The 23,016-nt window shown below is 37.9% G+C and overlaps 1 protein-coding gene across 2 annotated transcripts in view; it reads left to right on the top strand.

Moving 5' to 3' along the window:
- Nell2 (neural EGFL like 2) overlaps positions 1-23,016 on the top strand; it is a 260,369-nt gene that overhangs the window by 53,935 nt on the left and 183,418 nt on the right. For both annotated transcript variants that reach the window (XM_051189737.1, XM_051189735.1), the window contains exons 5-6: positions 20,449-20,622; positions 20,711-20,807. In XM_051189737.1, the coding sequence (XP_051045694.1) occupies positions 20,449-20,622; positions 20,711-20,807 (271 nt within the window). The remainder of the gene's footprint in view (positions 1-20,448; positions 20,623-20,710; positions 20,808-23,016) is intronic.

Here is a 23,016-nt window from a genome sequence, read left to right as displayed (position 1 = left end):
TATTTATTAGTAAGCATTTGCCTACTTTCTATCAGTACCATGTTTGTTCTTAGGTTAACTAATGAAGCAAAATTCATGTTTCAATATATAGAGATAATCTCCACTGTGCTGAAGAAATGACAGAGCAGATCATATGGTTACTGACATTGCGAGTATTTACTATGTAATCCAGCTGCTCCATCGCATATCATACTATGCCTCCCTGGTCAGGGATGGTTCCAGGTCTCCATCCTGTTTTGACAAAGAACAGTCATGAGGTTTCAAATAGAGCAGAGCCTCCAACCCTTTCCTCTGTTGCTGCAGCAAACTAAGATCATGGGGCACCTGTGCTGTGGCTGTTGGTGAGACAATTTGCCTAGGAACAAGGCATCCAGCCAGTCTTGATCTGAGGGTATTTAGTCCTTCTGGCTCAGTGCTACAACAATACCCTGATATTCTGTACATTACTCATTTATGTTTGTTTACTTTAAGTAATGTTTCCTATTGTGAGGTCAGATTCCCTATAACATTACACAAATATTCGTAAGTAATGAAGATATAGATTCCCCCCCCAGTAGTGATAACTAATTATCCCAGTGTCAGTCATTTAAATTCCTCTTTTCAGCTGAAATGAAACTTATGTTAATGTTAAAATTAATCTTATTTTCTATTCTGTGTTATTAATTAGGTAAAAGTACCAGCAATATACCATAGGCAGTCATTTTCTTATTATGAATGTAGTTTTTAGTGTGCACATTTTAAAAGTGTATTCTACACTTCATGCCTTCTTGTTCCTCTTAAGGATCTGCCTTTGTTGTCTGAAATATCCTCTTGGAATGCAGCCAAAAACCAGTTGTTAATTTATATTAGAAATGTGAATAGGCCTTGTGTTGGCACCATATTGTATTTGTAGATTAAAATGTGTCAATTTTTATTTCCTTCTCATGGTACTAACCTTCTTATCCTGGGGTATGGCTATTTTTCTATTTTTCACATTTTATGTCGTTTTCTTACAAGGGCACATATGTACTTTATTAGACATATTTCCAGGATCCTTTATTGGCACTAGTGAATTATGATCTTTCTTTTGTATGTTATTTTTTAATTTGAAAGCATTATCAATTGCCATATTACTAGAAATCATGTTTTTGTTTTGTATCAAAGGTGACTCCATTCACGGTATTTAGGGCAAAATACTATTGGAATTAGCTTAGAGTATACCAGCATTTTGAATGTATTGTCAAAATCATTTCTACTTTCCTTAACCTGAGATGTATGCATGGTCACTTCAAGACTTTTACAAGATGACCCATTAGTGTCATTGTGATGTACTTCAATCCATTGTTGAAGTCTTATGACACCATGGCTAAACTACTGTCATAATCTTTATTCCCTCATCAGATTCTCAAAATGATTTTACAAACCACTCATTAACATTTGTAGAGATCTACTACTTATTAAACAAGGAAATATAATTTAGTTCATTTACAACAGTGGTTCTCAAACTGTGGATTGAGACCCCTCTTGAGTTTGAACAGCCCTTTCACAGGGTTGCTTAAGACCATCAGGAAACACAGATATTTACATTACAATTCTTAACAGTAACAACATTACAGTTATGAAGTAGAAAATAAAATAATTGTATGTTTGGGGGTCACCATAACACGAAGAACTGTATTAAAGGTCACAGCATTAATAAGGTCGAGAATTGCTGATTTAGAACATGTTTTATTTATCCCTGCCGTTTATTGTGTTCCTTTTTAAGCAGCCAAGTGAAATGTTGTTTTTCTGATTCTATTGACAATGAGGTTAATGCTTTCTGCTTGTTTAAGAAATCATATCTTCCTTGATGTTGTGGGCACTTGAATTCCATTGATTTTTTTTCTTTCTGAAAGCCTTATATTTTCTGTTGTGGTTGAAGCCATGTATTGATTTGTTTTATCATAGCTGAAGTGGAATTAAAGTCATTCATAGTTTTCTTGCTATTGACTTTTATCCATTGATCAGGATGAAAGATGAGGAATCATGTGACACCATTTTTCCTTTATTCTGTACCCTTTGGTTATCAGTGGTGGGAGTGGTCCATGCTAAGGATGGTGAGTGGTTCACAGGAATTGCTGAGTGTTTTACTGGCAGTTCATTCTATCTATCTAGTAAAAATTCCTGGTCATCACCAGAACAGAGGTGAGAAGCATGTTTTGAGCAAACTATAATGAGTCTTTTGAAATTTTTTTTAAGTTTAAGTGACATATTTACATACTAAGATTATAAGCTATGCATTTGCAAGGTATAGAGTTTTATGCAATTAGTATTATATATATATATATGTAAATATATATATATATGTATATATTTATATATATATATATATTTATAATTTTCCAACATGGCATCTTGAAAATGACTATAACTTGTAAAATTACAGCTATCTGAATACTTGTGAAGTTGAAGTTTTTTAATGTTTGTTTAAATTTTGTTGCTCTTTCAGATGTGATCATTGTAAATATTCTTTCCATCATTTTCCTTTTTTTGTAAGAATTTGTATATTAGCAATACAAAGTTATTGTCAATCATATATGCACACACACTTATGCTCACATGTGTGCACATGCATTCAAAGAGTGATACATTTTTCAGGTAATGTTTTAATTTATTACAAAAATATTGAAATAATTTCACATACCTACAAGTTATAAAATGTCCTCACATCTTACCAGATTTCCCAGTTGGTAACATTTTTACCTCATTTGTTCCATCACCTTTAATGTTTTGTTCCAATACCAACCATCATAGACATTTTCTTATATACATACAGCATATAACCTCAGTCAAGGCACCAACATTATTGAGCTCGGAAGATAGCTAAGCAGATAAGCCCACTTGCTGTGCAAGGCTGGTTACTCCCTGGAGCCCACAGAAAGGTGGAAGGGGAGAATTTTTCCTCTACACGGAAGCCATACCATGCGTGCCTACACACCCATCACATACACACTAGCAGTGTTAAAAGTAGAAATCAATGTCCATACTCTATTATATCCAATCTACAAACTCCAGCCATCATTTTGTATCTAAACAGTATCTATTTTTTCTTTCTCGGGTGTATTTAAGAAAACATGCTATCATACTTTGTTGTTGTTTTGATATTTCTTTGCCTTAGTTTTTATTTGTTTATTATCATTTTCCTCTTGTTTTTCTTAGAGACAAATAATATGAAGTTGTGGAGGATCTGGCAGAGGTTGGGGGGAAGAATATCAATGCAATTAAAATATATTATATGAAGATATTTTTATTATAAAACAAGAAACACATGTTGCACTTTGTGGTCCTTTATCATCTCTTCCAATCTGAAGCAGCTTTGTTCATTCCATGGCCTAGTATCCTCTGTGGCCTTACAATGGCAAGCGTCTTACCTTCATCCTGTAGGGTTATCATCAAAGTCAAACCAGGAGGAGGATACAGGGCACACATTCTTGTCAGAATGCTCATGGCATCCAGGCTGACTCTTCTCAGTTTAGCAACCCCCTACTTAGATATACCATGTTATTCTAGTTTCTTGTGGGTGGTCAGCATGCTCACCAACCCACAGGTTTTCCTGTGATTTTTCTGTGTGTGGGGGGAGGCATTTTGTAATTTTGTTGCAGAAATTTGTTCTTCATCAAACCTTCACCTACTTTCCTTAAATGTCCTCCAGCTTATGCAACTGTAACAAATACTCTTGCCACTGTAACAAATACTATTGTTTCTTACAGACATGAATAACATTCAAGTATTAAACTTAATACTTGTAGTCAAACTTGAAAATATATTTACACAAAATATATTCCAAAACACATAGCTCAAACTGTTTTTACATTTCATTTTAAAATGGATATTTGTATTCCCTGCATAAAACATTTTAAAGTAACTATTGTGTCTTTTCATATTGAAATTTATTCATGAAGTGAATTATGTTTGTCCTTGTTTTTTTTATTTCTAATACTTCAAGTTCATGTTTATTTCTCATTGTAAAAATAAAGCTGGTTGTTCATTTTCCATTAGCCAGTAATTTAAAAAGAAATACTACAAAATCTTCTAAACCTCCAGATTGGTGGATTTCAGGCTGTGCTGAAGGAACCTTGATTAAGGGAAATGTGCTTTCAGCACTTCACTTGTAAGAGGTTCCAGATTGTAGAGTAGCATGAACACCTTCCTAAGAATAAAAACACCATAGATGTATGCCTGATGACGCAAATAAAGATGTGACAGAAGAAGGTTTGGAACAACTGTCACCCTAATTCAGTTAAGAAGACTGAAGAAAGGGTGCTTCTTTCAGGCCCTGACTGCAGCCTTCTTCCCTCTCTCTTCTGGCCTGATACAGTGGCTGTCATTTTGGTGGACTATCAGACTTTGGTAGATGAATGGCTGAGAAAAGCAGGGCATCTTTGGATATCAGGCCTGTAGTGGCTGCTGGTTTCTTAAGGGCATCAGTGAAATCTCTGTGTGGTAAGGGATAACTCTTATTAGGCTTCTACTGTGTTGGGCAATTCTGTAAACACCTCAACATGAATCAATATCGTTTGATATTCATCACGATTTAGCAGTGGGTATAATTTCTAGCCATGTTTCACAATAAGGAAGTGGCTCCTTGAGAGGTGGTATTTCAGTTGTGAAATTACCGTATGTTCTAGAAGCAGTATTGGACCCAGGTTGCTCCTGCCCCTCCCTCCCAGTCACTGTCCGAACAGTTGCCCTTTCTGACTGTTTTAGAAGAGGACCCTGACCTCTCAACTTTCTTCAAAAGTCGGGCTGAGTACACTCTAGCTTTTTAATTGCTTCTGAAGACATTAGGAATGTGTTCTCCCATAACATCTCATGGCCTATTAAATCAGATGCAGTATCAATATGCTCTACATGATGGGGAAGGTGTTTTTTTATTTAATATTTCTAATTGCTTATCCATACAGATGTAAATGATCAAACCTTGAAAATGATGTTCCTCCTTTTGGGATTTCTTAGGGCAGTGTTGCTTTTCTTTTCTGTAGCTAAGGCTACCTTGTGTCCATTTCACCATGGCTAGCAGAAGAAATCACTCAGTGAGCAGCCCAGGAAATCCTCTCTGACTCTTTCAGTCTAACCAGTAGGGGGTGATGGTACCCTCCAACTCCCCTCACCCACCCACCCCCAAACCCCTGCACATCAGAAGGCAGTGCTGTATTGTTGACAATGTCTTCTTCCCAGGGATCATTCCTTTCTATGGTCCCATGCTGAACTTGCCTGTGTGACTGAGCTTTTCATCCACCAGAGGTTCAAATTGTGCTTCCTGCAAAGCTGCCAAAGACTCCTTATTACCTGCATTCAATGGCCTAATAGAATTGCTGTCAACTATTAGGACCTTAAAAAACTTAAGAGGAAGGTTTGAAACCAGAGAGCATGGCACATGGATTCATAATGCCTCCAAAAGCCTTGCCACTTCAGTCAGTCTCTTCTAAGCATTCAAGATTCAGTTGTTTAGGCGAAGGTGAATATGGAAAGCTCCCACTGGGAGAACCTCCTTTTTTTCTTTACCGCATTTTGTGAGAGTAGAATTGTAAGTATGCATTTTGATTTGTAAAACTGCTTAAGCATCTGGAAATTAAGAATATTAGTGCATTCTCTTGAACATCACAAGCACACACACACACACACACACACACACACCCTCTCAATTCATCCCAAACTATATAAGTATTTCATGTATTTGTAGATTTGCCTTTAAGGGATTACTAGGTTCTTTAATTTAAGTCAGGACCAACTTAAACTCCTTAATAAGTAAATATACACCAAGAAAAAATGTTTTATTCTATTGTTTCCTTGGGATTAAAAGTTTGAACTTGGTATCTAAGTTCAGAAAAAAATAGCCTCTTAGTGGACGGGAAGATGGTTTGGTAAGTAAGTAATTATGACAAAAGTATGTGAACCTGAATCCATCCACACTTGTAAAAAAAGCAGGCACATTGGCACGTACCTATAATTCCATCTGTAGGAGCAGATACAGTTTAATTCTGGGAACTTGCTGGTCAAGTAGGGACCAAAAATTTTAGTGGGAGAGCCTGTCTCCAAATGTAGGGTGGAGATATGAAAAGAAATGTATCCAGGGTCAATATCTGGCCTCAGTCAATATCTGGCCTCAATATAGATATGCCCAGACATTGTATACCTCCTCCATGTTTACAGTACTCTTACACACACACACACGCACGTGCGCGCGCACACATACATGCACGCACACATACAACATTTTAGAGTAACAAGTACATAATATATTATATATGACTAAAGAACTAATTTAGTGACCCCTCAATGAGCAAGTCAGTTCCTTTTAGGCCATGAATCTGCATATATATATATATATATATATATATATATTTTTTAGATCCTTTCATAGTGAAGTGGGTAGGTTCTGAGGATTTGGCATATTAATAAAATATTTTAAAATCTAATTTGAACAGAGTACATATTATAGTATTCTACTTCTTTGCATAATCATATTCATTAGAGAAAGAGATGCCCTGTTTCATGTCAGTATTCAAAAATGAATGTTTTGGTAGTATTTTTGTCTCTCAAGCAAAAGAAAATGTTATTTATCGATACATTTATTGTAATCCCGTGTTTCATGACTATTTCACAATATATAGATATACAGATGCATTCTTGAATTTCAGAAAATAGTGACAGCAATGTTTGTATGGAATTAATTAAACCAGTTTCCTTGTGTAATATGTCAATCTAAAGTTCATGAAAGAAATTATGACCATTTCTTAACTAAGAATTATGTTGATTGCAAAAGGATAGTAAGATATAAGTGTTTGGGAAGAAGATGGGAGTGTTATTGTTATCAACCAGGCATACCTCCGGAGATGCCTGCTGTCTTAGTCACCATTAATGTTGATGCTATGATAAAACACCTCAAGAAACCAGCTTCATGAAGGAATCCCTTACTTTGGTTCACAGTTCAAGGCCATCATTAGTAGGGAAGTCACAGCAGCAAGAGCTTCTGTGTGCTGACCCTGGGAAATAACTTCCCTTCCACAACTCCATCCGTTTCAAATTCAACTTCACTTAGATTCTCAGAAAGAGAAGCTGCATAGGACCAGATTTTCTCCAAGAAAACCACACAAATGGTCCCTCTCCCAAGTATTGATAGAGTCCTTATCCCCTATGAAATTCATGAGCTAGGCTGCCACTGTCTACACTTCACTCAGCACTTTTATCTCCCCAGGTGTCATCAGAAGATCCCAGTAAGCTCTGCTGGGAGTCTTTGACTGCCTTTAAAAGCTTAGTTTCCAAGTTCTTCCACATTCTTCCCCACAAACTATTTACAAAAGTGAAATAACTACAAGATCAAAAGAGATTGTTTCTAAAAGCAATACTGTTTCTTTCTTCTAATCAGGTTATTTATAATCACATACTTCTAAAATCATCATACACTTTACTATGTTTTTAAAAGTCATGCATCATGAGTCATTGTCACATAATTTTAATTATTATAGTTTTATAATTTATAATTTTGATGTGACAATATATAATTGGTTATTTTTTCAGATATTTTTATTAATTCCATTTTTTTAACATTTACTGAGATTTTAGGATCAGTTTGGATTTTGATTGAAATCTTATTAAATCTATATATAGATTGTGGTATCTGTAGAGAGTTTTTTTATTTCTTTCAGTAGCATTTTAAAGAATCTTATAAAATTATTACAAATCTTAGGTTACATTTATTCTTGGAAATTATGTCTTGATGTTATCTTAATTTACATCATTTAGGATTTCATTCTTTACCTATTACAACTGAGTTTTGCACATTAATATTTTATCTAGCAAACTTGTTAACTAATTTGCTAATTCTAGCAATTTATTTGTAGAATTTTATTTTCCAAGTTAATAGTCACATTAACTTGGAATTCACTAACAGTAAGGTGTGATATTTCTTCATTCACAATTCTTTCATCTTTTTAAAAATATTTATTCTTCTCTCATATAATACATCCTTACCACAGCTTCTCCTCCCTCCTGTTCTCCCAATACCCCTTGACTTTCCTCTCCTCAAGATCCAGTCCTTCTGCCTTCCCCCAAGAAAAGGGGAGGCCTTCCAGGGACATAAAAAACAGTACAACAAGATATAATACAACAAGGCACAAAGCCTCACATCAAGGCTGGGTGAGAAAACCCAGTAGGAGGAAAAGGGTTCCAAGAGCAGGCAAAGGAGTCAGAGACACTTAGTACGTTTATTAGTCACCAAGACCTCTAAGTTAGAATAGACTGGAAATGATTTGACTGATATCATTTTCTAAATCTATGGAAATAACTTTTAACATTCTAACACTAAGTTATATAAAAGAACTTTGAATTTACTCCTCAACATTAAAACATATTAATGACTAAATTTTTCAAGTGTATTTTTGTTAATTAAAATGAGTTTTTCTCATTTTGTCAGTGTTTGATGACTTACATTGAATGGCTTTGAAATGTAAAAGTAGCCTTAATTTTCTAAGCCCATTTGGCTGTTTTCTTTTGCAGGAATACATTGTATCTACTAAATATTGCTTAAGCTTAGTATAATTTTTATGAAAAATTATTTTTAAATTTTTCTTTCTTGTAATGCCCTTGCTAGGTTTTAGACTCATAAAATGTGACAATGGTTTTCTTAAAATAAGGTATTCATAAGAAGAATATGAATACAAATGTATATAGATAATAATTATTTGTTTAAAGGAAACAAAAGAGAACCAAGAGATGGTTTCTTGGAAAATCCAATTCAATAATTAAGCTGATTAAGACAAGACAGATTGAGATATGCAGTTTTAACACAGATATATGAAAAATGAATACAGATGCTGTTACTATATATCAACATCATAATTTCTAGTAACATATTTCAAAGACAACAGAGTGTATGAAATCCTGAGCAAGAACTCAAAAGAGCTTTTGTTTTCATGTTTTTAAAGACAGTGTGTCCTATTGATCCCTGGCTGACCCAGAGTAAACTATGTAGACCAGACTGGCCTGGAACTCACAGTGATTTGCTTGCCTCTGCCTCACTGAGTATTGGGATTAAAGGTGTGTACCACTACACCCAACTAAAAGAATGGTTTTTAAAAATGCAGAGTGGGTTCCAAAGAAATGCAGGCACTTAAATGAAACTAAGAAGACAGTGCAGGATATGAAGGAGAAGCCTGTAAAGAGAAAACTTCATGGTTTTGTTGTTGTCAGTACTAGGGATGGATTCTAAGGCCTTGTGAGTGCTGGGCAAGGGCTCTACCTCCAAGCTACATCCCCACCATAGGACATAGAAATTATAGAAATGAGGAACCCAGGAAGACAGGTTAAAACTTATTTGAGAGCTTCAAGTGTGGTTTATATTAAAGAAGAGAAAGAATATAAGGGCCCAAAGACAGATTTTTAAAGATATGCTTTTATAAAGAAATAGAGAAAAACAGTGATCAGAACATTGAAGACCTTCTGGATGCCATTGAAAACCTCTTCAACATCAGCATATTTAAAGGGAAGAAGTAAACTGTGAGGTGGCAGAACACCTGTTAAATGAAATCATTGCAGAAAATGTCCCCTGTCTTGGGAAAGGGCTGGGCATTCAGGTACAGGAGCCTCTAGAAGTTCAAATAGACAGGGTAGGAAGGAATCCTCACCTTGTTACACTACAGTCAAACTGTTGAAAGCATGAGACAAAGACATATTTTCAAATCTTCAAGAGAAAACCATTGTCACATTTAAAGCCAGTCTTCCTAAACTAAGAACACATTTCTGTAGCAGGTACCCTTCAAGGCCAGGAATGATGAATCTCACATCCTGAAAGAAAATCACCACCAGCTCAGGTTTCTATTTCCAGCAAGGCTACCCTTCAAAACTAAAGAAGTAATGACTTTCCAAGGAAAGGGAAAGAACTAAGGGAATTTATGATCAGCATTCCAGCCATACAAAAGATGCTTGAGGGAGTCCTACACCAGGAAGTAGAAGAAACTAAAGTAACATTATAATAACATATGAATGTATAAATTTCACTAGAGGAGAGAAACAATCCAATATCATCCATATATAAGCTATCACACACAAAGATGATAGGAGCAGAAGAAATAAAAAACTAGACTAGAATAAAAATGACACATAAAAGGGCATACTTTTTGAATGATAACTAAACTGAGGTGGTTTAACACTCCAATTAAAAAGTACAAGTTGGATATATGAATTCAAAAGGGAAAGACCTAATAATATACTCCCTATAAGAAAGCTACATCACCAGAAGAGATAAAACACCAGTTGAAGGGTGAAGAAAGGTTCCAATCCAATAGAATTTGAAATGAGCAAATTCACATGCACTAGCATCTAATAAAATAGATTTTAAAATTAAAAAGAAATAATAAGAAGAGACACAGAAAGTTACTTATGATGTCAAGGGATCAAATCATCAAGAAACCATAGCATTATAAATGTTTTTGTACCTAATTTTGGAGCTACCAGTTTTTCAGGACACCATTAGATGTAAAGGGAAAAATACACTCCAATCCAATAATAGTGAGAATTTTGATTCTGTATGCTCATTATTGCACAGATCACCTAGACGAAAAAAAAAAAAAAAAAAAAAAACATCAACAGACATGATGGATAAACTACAATTTATAGCCCAAAGAACTTCAGTTATCTGTAGAACAGTTCATCCAAAGGCTGCAGAACACACATTCTTTTAATGAGCACACCAAATTTTCTCTAGAAAGGAGTGTACTATGACACAAAACAATTCTTTTCTTTCTTTCTTTTTTTTATTTTTTATTTTTATTTTACATATCGATCCCAGCTCCCTCTCCCACCCACCCACCCTCCCTCTCTACCATCCTCTCCTGCCCCCTGACCACTATCCCCTCTCATTCCCCCACTCTACATGTAGGGTGATGACTTCCAGGAGGGGTCATCTAAATCTGTCAAGTCATTGGGAGTGGGGACAAGGCATTCTCTCCTGTCTCTATGTTAAGGGAGTATCCCTCCATGGGGAATGTGCTCCCAAACTCCTTTTGTGCACCAGGGATACATTCTGGTTCCACTATCCGAGGTCCCTTAGACTGCGCAGGCCTTCTAGCTGAGACCCATATTCTGGGAGTCTGAGTCAGTCCCATGCTGGATTCCCAGCTATCAATCTGGGAACCCATTAGTTCCTCCTTGTTCAGGTCAGCTGTATCTATGTGTTTCTGTAGCCTAGTCTTGTCCTCCTGCTCAGCAGCTGGATTCCAGTTTGGCTCAGTGTTTAGTTGTGGGTGTCTGCTTCTGTTTCTATCAGCTACTAGATGAGGGCTCTGTGATGGTAGATAAGTTAGTCATCGATCTTATTATCAGGGAAGGGCATTTATGGTAGCCTTTCCACTGTTGCTCAAATTGTTAGTTGGAGTCAGTCTTGCAGGTCTCTGGACACGTCTAGGTTCAGTTTTCTCTTCAAACCTATAATGGCTCCCTCTTTTTTATGCTCTCTCTCTCTCTCTCTCTCTCTCTCTCTCTCTCTCTCTCTCTCTGTTCTTGTCTATTCCTCCCCTGATTCAATCTTCCTAGTCCCACGTGCTTTCCTCTCCTCCCCTTCTCTTTATCCCCCGTCTTCTCCACTCACTGCCCCTCCGCCCCCAATATGCTCAGGAGATCTTGTCCCTTTCCTCTTCTGTGAGGGACCTTATATGAATCTCTTTGTAAACTCCTTGTATCCTAGTTTCTCTGGGGGTGTGAATTATAGGCTGATGATACTTTGCTCTATGTCTGAAATCCATATATGAATGAGTACATACCATGTTCCTCTTTTTGTGACTGGGTTACCTCATTCAGGATGGTTTCTTCAAGTGCCATCCACTTGCCTGAGAATTTCAAGATTTCATTGTTTTATTTTTACCTGCAGAGTAGCATTCCATTGTGTAGATGTGCCACATCTTCTTTATCCATTCTTCAGTTGAGAGGCATCTAGGTTGCTTCCAGGTTCTTGCTGTTAGAAATAATGCTCCTATGAACATAGTTGAACACATGTCTTTGTTTCATGGGTATGGATCATTTGGCTATATGCCTAAGAGTGGGATTGCTGGGTCCTGTGGTAAACTGATTTCCATTTTCCTGAGGAACCACCATACTGATGATCTCTGGCTGTATGAGTTTGCACCCCACTAGCAGTGGAGGAGTGTTCCCCTTTCTCCACATTCTCTCCAGCATAAGTTGTCATTGGTGTTTCTAATTTTAGCCATTCTGGCAGGAGTAAGATGGTATCTCAAAGTTGTTTTGATTTGCATTTCCCTGATAGCTAAGGATGCGGAGCATTTTCTTAAGTGTCTTTCAGCCTTCTTGATTTCCTCTATTGAGAATTGTTTCTTCTGTACCCTATTTTTTAATAGGGTTACTTGGTGTTTTGTTGACTAGTTTCTTAAGTTCTTTATATATTTTGAGGATCAGCCCTCTGTCAGATGTAGGATTGTTGTTGGCAATGGTATTGTGAATATATTTGCCCTGCTTTACCCTTGGGTTCTGGTGAAATGGGATTATCTATTGCATATGTCTTTGTGAGCATAGTTAACTTCCTTGGGTTGTAGTTTTCCTTCCAGAACTTTCTGTAGGGCTGGATTTGTAGATATGTATTGTGAAAATCTGGCTTTGTCATTAAATATCTTGTTTTCTCCATCTATAGTGATAGAGAGTTTTGCTGGGTATAGTAGCCTGCGCTGGCATCCCTGGACTATTAGTACTTGTAGAACATCTATCCAGGACTTTCTGGCCTTGAGAGTTTCCATGGAGAAGTCAGGTGTAATTTTGATATGTCTGCCTTTATATGTTACTTGGCCTTTTTTCTTCGTTGCTCTTAATATTCTTTCTTTATTCTGTATGTTAGGTGTTTTGATTATTATGTGTCGAGGGGTCTGTTTTTTTAGGTCCTGTCTATTTGGTGGTCGGTATGCTTCTTGTACTTTCATGGGCATGTCTTTCTTCAGATTGGGAAAGTTTTCTTCAATGATTTTGTTGAATATGTTTTCTTTACCTTTGAGCTGTGCTTCTTCACCTTCCTGTATGCCTAGTATTCTTAGGTTTGACCTTTTCACGGTGTCCCATATTTCCTGCATGTTTTGTGTTAAGGATTTCTTGGATTTACACTTTTCTTTGGTCAATGAGTCTATTTCCTCTAGTTTATCTTCAGTGCCTGAGATTCTCTCTTACATCATTTGTATTCTGTTGGTTATGCTTCCATCTCTAGTTCCCAATTATTTGCCCAGTTGTCTATTTCCAGCATTCCTTCAGTTTGTGTTTTCTTTATTGTCTCTATTTCAGTTTTCAAGTCTTGAACTGTTTCCTTCACCTGTTTAATTGTTTTTTTTTCTTGGCTTTCCTTACTTTCTTTAAGAGATTTGTTTATTTATTATTATTTTTTTATTTTACATGTCAATCCCAGTTCCCCCTCCCTCCCTCTCTCCCTCCCTCTTACTCTCTCTCCCCCTTACATGAACCCTGACCACCCTCCCCTCCCATCCCCCACCCCAATTCCACCTGTAGGGCAATGCCATCCAGGTGGGGTCATGTAAATCTGTCAAGTCATTTGAAGTAGGCCTTCTCTCCTGTCTCTAGGTTAAGGCAGTATCCCTCCATGGGGGATGTGTCCACAAGGTCCTTTTGTGCATCCTTGTTCCACTATCTGAGGTCCCTTAGAATGCTCAATCCTTCTAGCTGAGACCCATATTCAGGGGGTCTGAGTCAGTCCCATGTTGGCTTCCCAGCTGTCAGTCTGCCTCCCAAAATAATTTAGCTGTGAAATGAAAAAAAAAGCCAATAAAAGAGAGGGAGGAGCTATAATATAAGTAAAGGGGTCAAGACTGTGAGGGGGTTACCCATAGAAATAGCTGGTCCAAGTTAGTGGGAGCTTAATGCCTCTGGAGTGACAGCTGGGGTACCTGCACAGGAACTAACTAGGTCCTCTGACTGTGCGTGATAATTGTATGACTTGGGCAGTTTATGGGGCCACTGGCAGTGGGACCAGGATTTATCTCTAGTATATAAACTGGCTTTTTGGAGCCCATTCCTTATGAGGGGATACCTTGTTCAGCTTAGGTGCAGGGTGGGGGGGTCTTTGTGGGATTCAAAACAGTAAAACAGGAGCTGTCTGTGACTGTTTTCATGCTTGTGGGACAGTTTTCTTCCTACTAGGTCACCTCATCCAGCCTTGATATGATGGTATATGCCTTATATTATTGTAACATATTATGCCATGTTTGGTTAATGCCCCTGGGAGGCCTGTTATTTTCTGAAGGAATATTAAGGGGTTAGATCTGGGAGTGAGGTGAGGTAGGGGAAAAGACTAGGGGGCGAGATTTAAAAAAAAAAGAGATTTGTTAATTTCTTCCAATTTTTTTGTTTGTTTTTTCCTTCCTTTTCTTTAAGGGATTTTCTCACATCATCTTTGAAGGCTTCTATCATTTTTATGAAGATTATTTTTTTAAGGTGTTCTCTTCTGCTTCATCTGCTTTGGGGTTTTCATGTCTAGTTGGTGTAGAGTCCCTAGATTCTTGTGGTGTCATGCTTGTCTTTCTATTGTTAGGTGTTTTCTTGTATTGCCATCTTCCCATTGCTTCTTCCAGTGGGTACAGGTGGGTCTCTCTCTCTCTCTCTCTCTCTCTCTCTCTCTCTCTCTCTCTGCTACTCCCAGGTGGGCCTTAGGTGGGTCAAAAATTTGATGTCTGCAGGTCTGGGTGGTCCAAGATCTCTATGAGTTCTCATCTCAGGCAGCGGTCTGTCGATGGGGGTCAAAGATCAAGCTCCAGCCAAAGACAGGCGATGGGGGGTTCAAAGATCCAGTTGGCAGGGACTTAGAATGGTCCTGGGGGGGTATAGTCAGATCTCTGGCTGGGGGCAGGAGCTCTGGCAGAGTACTGGCAGTGGGGGTTGGAGATCAGCCAGGCGGGGACTCAGGGTGGTCCTGCGTGGATAGGCGGGCTTCCACAAAGCAATTCTTAATGAGCCGAAAAGAAAATGGAAGTTATATCCTCATTCTTTTTTTTTATTATTATTACAGTGAAATGAAACAGCAAGATTTAGATAGTGTATAAATATATGGAAACTGAACTTTTAAATAAGCAATGAATCTTTTTCAAATTGGAAAAGATAAATTTAAATGTTCTTAAAAAGTGAAAATGGAAGAACAGAATACCAGAACATTTGGCATAACAGGAAAAGAAATAGTAAGAGATGTTTTAGCAATGAATGCCCATATACAAATTAGAAAGCTTTCAAATATGTAACCTAATAAAACCAAGAACATACCATAACCAAAATCAACAGAAGGAAACAAGTAAAAAAAGATCAGAGCAAAATTAATGAGATCAAATCTAAAATCACAACACAGAATAGTGAAAGAGATGGCTCTTTGGAAAAACAGATGGAAGAAACTAGCGTGACAGGAACTTGAAGAAATTTGAAGGGACTTTAGATAACCATAATGGAAAATTCAAAGTGGACCTCCCAGAATTAAGGAGACAGAAAAAAACAAACAAACAAACAAAAAACAAACAAACCGGAAGCTGTTAATAACAAGTGCATCTTGAGAGACTCTCTGCTTTCTGGAGAAACAGAATGGACAGAGGGTATATGTTACAAAAGTATTCACTAGACTGGCTCATTCTACAGTAGAGCCATCTGCCTGACACAGTCACTGGGACCTGCCAGCCGTTTATTCTTCAAAGTTGGACTCCACCAATAAAACCAAGTAACATGGCAAATATAAACAATGCTGATTAAGACATATACAGCATAATACTGCTGTATAACTATGCTATGACTTTAGAAAATGTAGATGCTCTAATGACTTTCTGTGATGACATTAGAATGCCAGCTAGCAGATAATGCAGAGGATTGGGAGGAATGATGGAAATAGGAAAACTGTCACAAAAACTTCACATTTTACACCTGAAGTCATCAGACCCTGACTTTACTGTCTTTTCAGTGTGAGGTTTGTCAGATCTTTAAGGCATAAACATTTGTGAAATTTTTTTTTTATGATGTGGAGAAATGACAGCATCTCTTTGTTCCTTTGAAGGCATTCTCCATACCAACTCCCAAATGTGAGCACATGTATATGCATGTGTGCACATCACATATGTACACATACACACTCAGTCATAAGACAGTGCCCAGTATGAACAGCGATATCAACATTTTCACTAAATTGCTCTAAGGCGAATCCCAGTGATATATTAGAAAATAGAATATTGAAGCATGGCTGGCTTCTTATAAACACAAATATGAATGTTCATATTTCAATATTTGTGATTTTTTAACACTGCCCATCAATGCCCCTATAATAATCATCAGTAAAACTGTGTTATAAGCCAAATGACTTAGTGAAATAATTGGATCTAGTAATTTGTGTGAAAATCAGTCAGAGCCATTGAGAATTGCATGTGTGGTTAACTTAGACAATGAAGTCAGTGATCAACTTGGCAGTGGAACTCCCTGCATTTTCTTGGGACCTCAAATCTACTTTACCTATCCACAAATACTCAAAAAAATGCCATGAATTTACTTGTGTGGCCATCCCCAAACCATAGAGCCATCTCCCTGACTCAGCTGTACTCTTGTGGCTCTCCCCTACTGAGTGATTGCAGTGCACCATCTGACCACTTGCAAACACATCCTTGTTTCATGCTTTAGTCCCTTTGCTCTCTCAGCCTAGACAAATGTTTCACATCTTCACCTCCGCACTGCTAAGCCATATGTCCTCACTTAGAGGATCAATTGAGTCCTAAAAGAAATCAAAGCAGAGGTTTCCAAAGCTGCTCTCACTGCTGGCTGTAACCATGTGTATCTTTTCTTCCCCACAGACGCTTTATTTTTGTTCCCTGTCAATGATCCTAACAAAGGCTGGCACTATAGCAATATTGCAGATCCCATCCTGTTTCAAGGACGTTGCTGCAGGACTATATATTGTTTCTAGTGTTTTAGTTTTGTCTCTTCTCTGTTGTATTGTTTTCAGTGTATAAATATTTCCAAAGCAATAAAACTCAGCCTCTCCTGTTGATGTCACCTTTGTCTTTCAGCTGCCCCAATGTGCCTTCTCTTGTTTTTTTTTTTTTTTTTTTTTTTTTTAAACTGGGTTCACTCCACTCAGGCAGAATTCCACTACTTCACTAAAAGTCACCATGATGTCCCTGTTCTCAATTTTGAATCTCCATCATATTGAACCTTGAACAACCCTTCATTAGGCTGACGATTCCCTCTACCCTGGCTTCGCTGCTCACACTTATGGCTGTATCCTTTCCAATGGGGAACTCGTCCTGCCAATTGGATGTTTTTGCAATGAATGCCCACATAAAAACATAGAACGATTTCCAATATATAACCTAATAAAAACAAGAACATAGCATAACCAAAATCAGCAGAAGGAAATAACAAAGATTAGAGAAAAATTAATGAAATCAAGTCTAAAGTCACAACATGAAGGGACCGTGAAAGAGATGAATGACTCTTTGGACAGATTGAAGAAACTGACATGACAGGAACTTGAAGAGATGGTTTTAAAAGAATGTGTTTAAACATAATGGAAAATCTAGAAGTAGACTTACCAGAATTGGATGATGATGAGATAATGTTGCTGCACTCCAGACATACACATCCAGATGATACACATCATCTTCCCTTGGATCTTTGAGTTATGTAGCTGTGCAAATCAGGACCCAGGATCACCACTTTGGACAAACTCACTTGAATCTTTTCATTTCTGAAGAGCAGCCATTTTCTTTTCACTGCTCAGACTAAAAACCATGACAGTTTTCCTCATTCACCTTTCTTTCTCTTACATATTAATTCTGGAAAAAATTCTTTATTGTCCCTTTCTAATGTCTGCAGAATTTGTCCATTCTTCCTGTCTTTCCTGGCACAAGAAATCCCTAGAGTTAACTTCAGTCTCAATCGTCACCTGTCATCACCTCTACGATGTACAGGTAACGCAACCAGTTGCTCCCAAAGACTCGAGACTTTCTACAGTCATAGTATTAGACTGTTCCCTAAGTGGCCTGTCTAACACAAATTCACTGGCAAGGAGATGCTACTACAGGCTTGCCTCCCTGCTGTCCTGTACCTTTCTGCCTGACCTCTTACTGTTCTTCCCCTTGACCCCTTCTGTAGCAACATGGGATTATTTATTGTTCCTTGAGGGCTTGAAGCTTCTTACTCTTGCAAGGTCAATGCTCTTCAGGATTTTCTCAGATGTCACTTTCTTTGCATGACTTCACCTGGGTTTCCTGTGTTAAGTATTTCTGCTCACCCCTACTTGTTTTCCTTCCCTATCTCACTTTCTTCAGATTTGGAAAACAAACAAACACCATGTAACCAACCTATTTACTTCATAAAATGTCAGTATTTATTTTAATGTACTCTGATAGGTCTCTTTTTAGTCCACACAGCTGAGAAACCTGCATGGGAACCTGCATGGGACTGAACTAGGCTCTCTGAACGTGGGTGACAGTTATGAGACTTGATCTGTTGGGGGGCCCTGGTAGCGGGGCCGGGACTTAACCAGAGTGCATGAACTGGCTTTTTGGATTCCATTCCCTAAGATGGGATATCTTGCACAGCCTTGATAGGAGGGGTTGGGGGGTCTTGGTCCTGCCTCAACTTGGTATTCCAGACTTTGTTGACTACCCAAGGAAGGCCTTACCCACTTTGAGGATAGATGGGGAGTGGGAGGTGGGAGGTAGGGGGATCGGAGAAGGACAAGGGGAGGCAGGAAGAACTGGGGTTGGTATGTAATATGAATTTTTTTTTACATAGAAACAGTTAAAAAAATTTAACTTTTAGTACTCTACAATGCAAAAATGATTGTTAATACTTTATTTTGTGTTTAAAAACCACTAGACGAAATGATTGTGAATGTTATCACCACAAAGAAATGATAAATGTTTTATGTGGTGATTATGCTAATTATTCAAATTACATCTTTAACATTTATTAAAATAGACAATCTACCACAAATTCATAAATTTATTATAATAGCAATTAAAACTAAATGTAAAAACGTAGTCTTTATTTTGTGGCTTTTGGATGGCCAATCTGATGTTTTCTCCTTTTCTTCCTTCTTACTGAGTTTTAAATTCCTAGTCATTCTTTGAAATTTTATACACATACACAAAAATTTTTTGAGATCATATCCACCTGTCCCTCATTCTCAATCATCCTGCTGGACTTTTCATCATATCTCCTTTCCTCCTTTTCTATTCACTTATTTTTAATCCACAAGTTCAGTGAGTGCTTACATTGGTGCATGAGTGTGGGATCACTGACTGGAGCATGGGAAACCTACAGTGTCCATAATCCTAAAGAAAGTAGACTCAATTCCCAGTAGTTCCTCAGCCAGGCATCAGCGCTTAGGGCACCCCCTTTCATGCTAGAATTTTTAGAAATTAAGATGTAATTTTAATCACTTCCCCCTTTTCTTTCGAGGTAGGCCTTCCTTTACTCCCTTACTCCCTATCAAATTGTTGTCTTCTTTATCTTTGATTACTATTGCTATATATTTGTAGATATGTACATATTACCTTCTGTGTTAATTTTGTTGCATGTATAAATGATTTCAGGGCATATTAACCACTTTGTAGTGAATAACCGATTAGTGGCTCATCCTTGGAAAAGGTTCTCACCAGACATTAGCTGCCTATAGTTCTTTATCTAGACTAGTATACCATGCGATTTCATCTTCCTAAGCTACATTATGGAATTTTTACTGGCTTGATCTTGCACAGATCTTGTGTAAGGTCATAACAGCTATTGTGAGTTCATGTGTGCAGTAGTCATGCCATGGCCAGAAGACAGAATTTCACCCAACCTTTCCCATTCTGCAGTTCTTACATTCTTGCTGTCCCTTCTCTGTGGTTGTCCCGGAGCCTTAGGGGTGGTGGTGGTAGTGGTGTGCTATAGTTGTCTTCCTATGGCTGAGCACTCACAGTCACTATTTTCAGTACTTTGCACAGTCCATATCTCCACAGTAACAACTACCTACTGCCATTTAGAAGCTTCTCTGGCCAGGGCTGAGAACAATAAGAGCCTGTGGATGCAAACATAAATATTTAGAAGGCATGATTATTTAGTAAAACAACATCATTTTCCTCTATGGCCTATGAATTTTACAACCATGACTTTTGACCATGTTACTATCATCAGGCATGAATTACATATTTCTTTCCTCCTTCTCCCTTCTTCCCCCAGCCCCATTCTTTCATTCCCACTTAAATCTTTAGCTCCCAGTGTTCACTCCTGTCCTCTCATATCAATATTCTCTCCTAGCTCCTGCTGTTTGTTATACTCCTTACTTGGAATGTCTGGTTGTACTTTGTAGGAAGAATAGAATCTGTGTGTCTACCTGATCTCTCTGAAGACAGCAGCTAAGGTAGACTTCGTTGAACTTTACCTTTGATGTGTCTCTTGTGGGTCTTCTCTGTGAAGGTATCTGGAACTGGAAAGCAGTGGCCATCGGAATGAGATCAGACTGCATTACCGCTCCGGCACTCATCGTCCTCACACAGAAGTCTTTCCTTATATTTTGGCTGATGCCAAGTGGCACAAGCTCTCCTTAGCCATCAGTGCCTCCCATTTAATTTTACATGTCGACTGTAATAAGTAAGTGAGTCACTATCATTTCAAGAATTGGAAGACTCTAAGAGATTCCTGTGTGCTCAAGGCCTTTCTCTGATACTCTGCCTTCCAGAATCTATGAACGGGTGGTGGAAATGCCTTCTACAGACTTGCCTCTTGGCACCACGTTTTGGTTGGGACAGCGAAATAATGCACATGGATATTTTAAGGTATTTTTGGCTCAAACCTAAGCATACATTAGAAATGGAATTATTCTGTAATGAGTTTGCAAAAGTATGTCTCACTTTTTATGGCATGAAACAAAAATTCTGTTTGTGTGTTTTTATTTGTATTTGTTTTCTATTTCTGTTTCTTAGAGCATTTTTAAATTTTGGTTTGTTTTTTCAACACAGGGTTTCTCTGTGTAGCTCTGGCTATCCTGGAATTCACTCTGTAGACCAAGCTGACCTTAAATTCACAGAAATCCATCTGTCCTTGCTTCCCAAGTACTGGGATTAAAGGCCTGCACCACTACTGCCTGGCTTTCCTATGGCATTTTTAATGATTTATTTTTATTTATGTTTTCAAGAGAGTGTTTGATTACTTGTAATTACAGATGGTTGTGAGATGCAATGTGGATTCTAGGAACTGAACCTGGGTCCTCTGGAAGAGCAGACAGTGCTCTTGACCACTGGACCATGTCTCTAGCCCCATCTTAGAGCATTTTTAAACTGGTAAATCACTCCCCATTTGCAATTAATCCTTATATATCACAGAGATAACAATCAGGTCACGATTAGTGATTAATATGTCATTCTTGAAATTAAGAATTCAAAATAGTAAAAACAGAAAATTTTAACACAGAAACAAACATTCTACCACTGATATGCCACCCCTGATGATACTTTTATAGGAACACCAGTAACCCAGGTTTGGAAACATTAGTCACAGTGTCCTCATGTACCAGTCCCTTAAAACAGGAAGTGGTCAAATTTTATCTCTAGTGAAAGTTGAGAAGTAATCAGAATTTCGTCACTGCAGAGGATCAAATGGTGTCTCAACAGAATGCCAGAAAGTCTTGAGCCTGAATAAATAAAGGCCAGAGAAATGCTTACCTGCTGCCTATTGTATGAACATTTCCTCTCCAGTGCCGTGACCATTGCTAACATCAGAGAATGAGAGGGATGTCTAACCTGTGGACTTAGTGTGCAAGGAGACACCAGTCAATTCAAAATCCTAAGCCGGTATATAATGTTGTTAGAATTTGAAAACTTGAAACGACCTGTTCTCTGGAAACCAGATGGTTTGACTATACTATTCCCTTTACTCCCTCACTTTGAAAATATTGATGAGGGCCTTTTTTTCTTCTCATAAATATTCATCAACCTACCCAGAGAGGTGAAGTAACCTGGCCAAAGCCAGGCAGCTAATAGGTGACAGATGTGGGTTATTGATTCCACTCTTTAAAACCCTAAAAATCAATGTTGCTTCCCATGCAGTGTTTAGTAGATGCATGCTGTGAGTTCCAAATCTTTCTCTATTTAATTATGGCTGTCTTGGAACCCAGATGTGGCCTCACAGTCCCCACACATCAATTATTTGTATAGCTATGTGACTCTCCATCTTTACTGTGGTCTGAGAAGTGCCCACTAGAGGTGTGCAGTACAGTGACTGCATGCTGTACACACCAGCCTGACTTTCCTGTTGCCCCTGACACAGCATAGCTTCACTCAAGCTACTTGTGTAATCCTAAATCAAGAACAGATCTAGTAATTGCCGCACAGTGTACTGAAAAAGTTGGCACTCACATTGACACACACTGCTAATCACAGTAAATATGTAGAAGAAACACAGATCACTATTTGGGTGGTAAATCTGAGGATGTTATGTTCTTCGTAGCATATTGGCACATTCACCCATCACCAGACTTCCTGCTTCGCATTTTTAAGAGGTCAGAGTTAAATGAAATACACGAAGTTGGTAAGAGCTAAAGGGTGGGGAGGAATAGGGAAGGCTGGAGTGTGTTAGATGAGTTTGTTTCTTTTACTATTGGCCTTGCATTGAGTCCATCAAGCTAGCAGCCTAATGGCTAAGGGGGCACGTAAATGCAAAGCCAGCTGTGTAAAATGGGTCATTTACATCTGGCATTGAAATAGCTTCATGCTAAACTCTCTGCATCCCTAATCACTCTAAAACAAGCTGTGCTTTACTTGCTTACCAATCCTTTCTGAATCAGGAGATCAACTTAAAAATACAAAAAAACTCAGTGAATAAATGAGGGATGTTCAAGTGGGCGTAGCTTTTCATGGCTTGGTTTATCCACCCTTTTCTTTTTCATCATTGAAACTGGTCTCAGGTCTGTAGTGATAAAGCCGAAAGTGATTTATATGTTGATTCTTAAAGGTCACTTTGAAGCCCTGCTTCTATGGTGAACTAAAA

Source organism: Phodopus roborovskii, unplaced genomic scaffold (assembly GCF_943737965.1).
Source record: "Phodopus roborovskii unplaced genomic scaffold, PHOROB, whole genome shotgun sequence".
In the NCBI taxonomy this organism is placed as follows: Eukaryota; Metazoa; Chordata; class Mammalia; order Rodentia; family Cricetidae; genus Phodopus; species Phodopus roborovskii.
The sequence above is the reverse complement of the archived record's forward strand: the minus strand, read 5'-3'. Positions and strand labels throughout refer to the sequence as shown.